Below are 6,250 nucleotides of genomic sequence, written 5' to 3'. Positions count from 1 at the left end.
TGATGCCTGCATTTATCTCAGTGCTGAGCTGTTTCCCACTTGTGTAGTTTACATACAGGCTCATCTGCTGAAGTAACTGCTCTTCTCTCACAGTGTTGTAGCTGTACACTACATTCATGTCTAATGAGCTACATCACTGACATGGACTGAACTTAAAACAAATTGAACTGACCTCAAACTGAATTGGTTTCTGAGCCTTGTTGACAATGAATGCCTGTTTTCTAGTTTTATTACGACCTTTCCTGGTACAGTAATGTTAAGTTCTTACACTGTTAGTTGATGTTTCTGTAGTAATTAATTGATATTGTAAAGCATTGCTGCTACCAAAGCCTTCCTTACAGCTGACAACATAGGATGATGAATGTTGTATTTATATGCTATGTTTGTAATGAACTGTTTTCTTGTTTTATTCACCCAGTCAAAAACAAGATTTTGTTACTATGACACAAAATAGAGAAAAACAAATCTTTGATTTTGAGAAACTGAAGTTAAAGGTTTGCTCTTTGCTGTATTTCTCTTCTTTGCATGAAAAACTGCTTTTCTCTCCATCAACTGATTTATCCACTAATTGTTTCAGTAAAAGACAAACAGTGGTGTACACTGGGGGTCCCCTCAGTCATGTATTTAACTCTGCTTTGAATAATAAACTGGTCTTATTTCACTTGAATGGCAGCTCTGTTATTTCCACTTTGTGGAAATCAACTGTTTCTGCACTGTGTAACTTTAGAACACTGTCCTGGAGGCCTCGTGTGATAGCTGTGTTTTCCTTTACAGCATCAGGCCCTTCCTCTAGCTCAGTATTGATACATGTGGAGACAAAACCCTGGGCCTTTATTGAATTTAGAGCTGTTTTTTTTTTCAGGTGAGAAAGCGGCCTTTTTGTGAATATGTGACCAGTCTAACAAGTAATGTTAATTTGGAAATGTGCTCTATTTATGAAGAGGTGATTGCTCCTTATTGGACCAAGCCAGCTCTACTGGCAGGCAGCTACATCTCACTCAGTGCACAGTCTGTTGGTGAGGATGCCAGTGCTTCAGTTGCACAGTGTCCACCCATCCAGAGGGGTTTGGACTTACTAACTCATTATCTTCACTTACTGTGATCGTGAACAAACTGTGCAACACAACGTGGACTCTAGCACACACCTAGCATCTTGGCTAACCCTGTCGATGTCATCCCATCTCACAGAGAGTTGTAGTTTTTCCCAGATGTAAACAGTCAACTACCTCCGTTTCCCAAACAAATAAATTCACCTCACGCCAGAAAGTTTGGTCAGCATTTGCACACTGATGCCAAATAGGTCTTTAAGGTTTGCAGCCTAACAAACTCATCTCAGCTACAGTAGAACTTGCAATAAATTACACTACCAACTGTATATAATGTTCAATATGAGCCCATATCATTTTGTCAATGTTGCGTTCCATTACACATGCCCACATGCAAACGCTAAGCAAACTATATGAAAATACAAGCAGTATTTCAGTAAAACTCAGTGACTCAACGCTGACACCTCTCTACTTGTGCCTCCAGATTCAGACCAACCCTTGTCAACCAGTCACAGATCCAGCTCTGTTAACGGCACCAGGGAGCCTGACGGTGTCACCTTCATCATCATCCAGGGCCTCTCCAGCCTCAGTGAAAGACAGATGATCCCATTTGTCATCCTGCTGCTGGGTTACATTATCATCCTGGGAGGAAACAGCATGATCATCTTTGTGGTATGAAATAAAGTTGTGTGTCTCTATTGTTGACTGTAAAAATGGTGGACAGGCTAAGCACTTCCAGAAGTGAAGCTGCTGACTCCATCACCTCCTGGTGGCTGGTTACATTATAGCTAATAAATCCCACCCCGTCCATGTTAGTGGATGGGAAATGAGCCAGGTCAAAATGGTGGTTTTTGATAGATTCTCTCAGACTGATGTGTGTACAAGTGAGTATAGTACATCTCTTTTTAATAAGTTATTTGATGATGTTGAAAATTTGTCTGAGTTGCTTTGATTGGCGGTCTGATGCTGGCACTTCACTTCTGGTCGCTACTGAGCAGAATCTGGTTCCAAAGAAGAAGATGGCAGCTGCCATGTTCATGATATTTTTGCTTCATTTTCCCATAGTCACTTGAATGGCAGCTCTGTTATTTCCACTTTGTGGAAATCAACTGTTTCTGCACTGTGTAACTTTAGAACACTGTCCTGGAGGCCTCGTGTGATAGCTGTGTTTTCCTTTACAGCATCAGGCCCTTCCTCTAGCTCAGTATTGATACATGTGGAGACAAAACCCTGGGCCTTTATTGAATTTAGAGCTGTTTTTTTTTTCAGGTGAGAAAGCGGCCTTTTTGTGAATATGTGACCAGTCTAACAAGTAATGTTAATTTGGAAATGTGCTCTATTTATGAAGAGGTGATTGCTCCTTATTGGACCAAGCCAGCTCTACTGGCAGGCAGCTACATCTCACTCAGTGCACAGTCTGTTGGTGAGGATGCCAGTGCTTCAGTTGCACAGTGTCCACCCATCCAGAGGGGTTTGGACTTACTAACTCATTATCTTCACTTACTGTGATCGTGAACAAACTGTGCAACACAACGTGGACTCTAGCACACACCTAGCATCTTGGCTAACCCTGTCGATGTCATCCCATCTCACAGAGAGTTGTAGTTTTTCCCAGATGTAAACAGTCAACTACCTCCGTTTCCCAAACAAATAAATTCACCTCACGCCAGAAAGTTTGGTCAGCATTTGCACACTGATGCCAAATAGGTCTTTAAGGTTTGCAGCCTAACAAACTCATCTCAGCTACAGTAGAACTTGCAATAAATTACACTACCAACTGTATATAATGTTCAATATGAGCCCATATCATTTTGTCAATGTTGCGTTCCATTACACATGCCCACATGCAAACGCTAAGCAAACTATATGAAAATATAAGCAGTATTTCAGTAAAACTCAGTGACTCAACGCTGACACCTCTCTACTTGTGCCTCCAGATTCAGACCAACCCTTGTCAACCAGTCACAGATCCAGCTCTGTTAACGGCACCAGGGAGCCTGACGGTGTCACCTTCATCATCATCCAGGGCCTCTCCAGCCTCGGTGAAAGACAGATGATCCCATTTGTCATCCTGCTGCTGGGTTACATCATCATCCTGGGAGGAAACAGCATGATCATCTTTGTGGTATGAAACAAAGTTGTGTGTCTCTATTGTTGACTAAAAATGATGGACAGGCTAAGCACTTCCAGAAGTGAAGCTGCTGACTCCATCGCCCCCTGGTGGCTGTTTTACATTATAGCTAATAAATCCCACCCCGTCCATGTTAGTGGATGGGAAATGAGCCAGGTCTAATTGGTGGTTTTTGAAAAATATTCTCACACGAATGTGTGTACAAGTGCACAAAATAAGTCTGTTGTTAGGTATTTGATGATGTTGAAATTGTATCTGATTTGCTTTGGTTGGCGGTCTGATGCTGGCACTTCACTTCTGGTCAATGTGTCTGTATTTACTCAGTATTGTCTCAGAATATCAAATTATTAGTTTGATAATCATTCCCATTGTTTTTCCTCATCAGACACTGACTGATCCAAAGCTCCACTCTCCCATGTATTTCTTCCTCTGCCACCTCTCCTTGGTGGACATGCTCTTCACCACCTCTACCATCCCCAAAATGCTGGCTGGCTTCCTGTCAGACGTGTCAACCATCTCAGTCCCAGGCTGCTTCCTGCAAATGTTTTTCTTCACTCAGCTAACCTTTACTGGTCATGCCATCCTGGCAGTCATGGCGTACGACCGCTACGTGGCCATCTGCCACCCTCTGCACTACATCTCCATCATGACTTGGCAGGTCCAGCTGCTCCTCATAGCAGGAGCCTGGGGCTTTGGCATCTTCACTATGTTGCCATACTTCATATATGCTTTACTCCGACCTTACTGTGGCCCAAATGTGGTCAAACATGCCTGGTGTGACCCGTCATCTATAAGGCAACTGGTCTGTGCTGACACCTCACTGGATAACATTGTGGGCCTTGTCACTGCCACTCTGTCTCTACTGATCCCAGGAGTCCTCATCCTGACCTCCTATGTCCTGATTGGCATTTCAGTATTGAGGATGGGTGTTGCTCAGAGACTGAAGGCCTTCAGGACGTGTGCTGCCCACTTGACTGTGGTGTCCATCTCTTTCACCTCAGCTTCCTTTGTGTACATCTCCTACCGCGTGGGAAGCTTTTCACCAGAGGTACAAGACTAAAAAAAATCAGACTTTCATATTTACCTTTGCCTTTGTTTCAGTAGGTTTTCAACACTTTATGTCCTGTATTCAACACAGGTAGTTTAACCAAAACTACGGCTATGTTCACATCATATTCTTTAAATCATAACCATAAGAAGTCAAATGTCATTTGTAATTCAAAGTTGGAGGTTGCCCAAAATTCCAGTTATGTCTTCCACTTGGGGTGGCTGTGGCTCAGGGGTTAGAGCAGGTTATCTCCTAACTGGTTCGATTCCCTGCTTGTCCAGTCTGACCCACCTTGTCATCTTCAGCAAGGAAAATATGACAGGTAGGCTAAGTCAGCCATGTGAGCCCAATAAAGAATGTATTTTGGTTTGTTTTTTTAGGTACGTATCATTGTAGCTGTGCTGTACACTGCTCTGACTCCTTTCCTGAACCCAGTGGTCTACAGTCTGAGGAACAAGGAGCTGCAAGAGTCCATCAGAAGGACTCTGGTCAGGTTCAGATTTTCTGTCATTTCAGTCACATAGCACGTCAACCCAGTGTCCTGACTGGAAAGGAAACCTGCCACTCTGCTGCCTGGACACATAAGAAAAGAGAACTGGACATTCAGACTTCTTGAATTCAGTTTGTGATTAAGAAATGACAGTCTTGTGCATAAACATTTTAAAAATGTATATGTTGAGCAGCCTATTAACTCAGTCACACTCAAACTTTCCTACACTAAATCATTAAATTCATGTTTAAAACTTTGTCACAAACTCATTTTGCAGTAAAGACAGTTTTTTTTTGTCCGTAACACTCTACTTTCACCTTTTATTTTTAAATGTGCTTTTGAAATATGTAGTCTTCATTGTACTACAGTGAAGCTTGAGTTAGGACATGCACTGCAGTTGAGCAGTTGTATGTTTTGTTTTTTTTTCAACAAGAAGGCCAAAAACAATTTTTGACAAGACACCGTGGGGCTGCAAAGCATTCACACTCTAAAGTTGTTCAAATCCCTGCCCCAGCCTGCAGGGGCAGTGAAGAGTATGAACTTTATCACACACCTGCAGATTCCCTCCTGAGTAACAGTAAAACAACTTCAACAGAGATAATTATAGCATGACCTAAGGCATGACCCAGAGTGGACATCCTCAGTGTCCTCTGTTGGCTCACTAGTCCACTGTTGGTCAGTGGACCAGCTCCTATAGTTGTGAGGACACTCACTGTGATTTCCCTAGATTCTAACACTAACATGAGCTTAATTTTGCAGTGAAACCTAGAACCAAGTCTTAACTCTCACACAGGTCTTTGAAGTTGTGAGGACCAACAAAAATTTCCTCACAATGAAGGTTCAGAAAAAAAGATACAACAACAGAACAACATACAAGCACACACACACGAAACCATCCATCCATCCATTTTCTTCCGCTTATCCGGGACCGAGTCGTGGGTGCAGCAGTCTAAGCAAAGATGCCCAGACTTCCCTCTCTCCAGACACTTCCTCCAGCTCCTCCGGGGGAATGCCGCGGCGTTCCCAGGCCAGCCGAGAGACATAGTCCCTCCAGCGTGTCCTGGGTCTTCCCCGGGGCCTCCTCCCGGTGGGACATGCCCGGAACACCTCCCTAGGAAGGCGCCCAGGAGGCATCCAAAACAGATGTCGGAGCCACCTCAGCTGGCTCCTCTCGATGTGGAGGAGCAGCGGTTCTACTCTGAGCTCCTCCCGGGTGACCGAGCTCCTCACCCTATCTCTAAGGGTGCGCCCGGCCACCCTGCGGAGAAAGCTCATTTCGGCCACCTGTATCCGGGATCTACATTCCGACTCTCACCATAGGCCAGTAAATCGAGAGTTTCGCCTAACAGCTCAGCTCCTTCTTCACCACGACGGACCGGTACATCGACCGCATTACTGCAGAAGCTGCACCGATCCGCCTGTCAATCTCCCGTTCCATCCTTCCCTCACTCGTGAACAAGACCCCAAGATACTTGAACTCCTCCACTTGAGGCAGGAACTCTCCACCAACCTGAAGGGAACAAGCCACCCTTTTC

General features: G+C 44.2%; 2 protein-coding genes across 2 annotated transcripts in view; one reads left to right on the top strand and one right to left on the bottom strand.

The window, feature by feature from the left end:
- The first annotated feature begins 922 nt into the window (after positions 1–922).
- On the top strand, positions 923–4,914 carry LOC109953505 (olfactory receptor 142-like). Its single transcript, XM_020588990.1, has 4 exons — positions 923–1,016; positions 1,531–1,718; positions 3,563–4,225; positions 4,606–4,914. Exons 1-4 carry the CDS (start codon positions 923–925, stop codon positions 4,747–4,749), a joined length of 1,089 nt encoding a protein of 362 aa, XP_020444646.1. The 3' UTR covers positions 4,750–4,914.
- Positions 4,915–5,202: 288 nt separating this feature from the next.
- The window catches only part of LOC109953508 (putative olfactory receptor 13C6), an 11,225-nt gene continuing 10,177 nt past the window's right edge, over positions 5,203–6,250 (bottom strand). Inside the window, exon 3 of the mRNA XM_020588993.1 lies at positions 5,203–5,230. Coding sequence (XP_020444649.1) covers positions 5,203–5,230 — 28 coding nt within the window. The remainder of the gene's footprint in view (positions 5,231–6,250) is intronic.

This window comes from Monopterus albus, unplaced genomic scaffold, assembly GCF_001952655.1.
Source record: "Monopterus albus unplaced genomic scaffold, M_albus_1.0 scaffold714.1, whole genome shotgun sequence".
Classification (NCBI taxonomy): Eukaryota; Metazoa; Chordata; class Actinopteri; order Synbranchiformes; family Synbranchidae; genus Monopterus; species Monopterus albus.
Note: the sequence above shows the minus strand (reverse complement) of the source record. Positions and strands in the feature narration are given on the sequence as shown.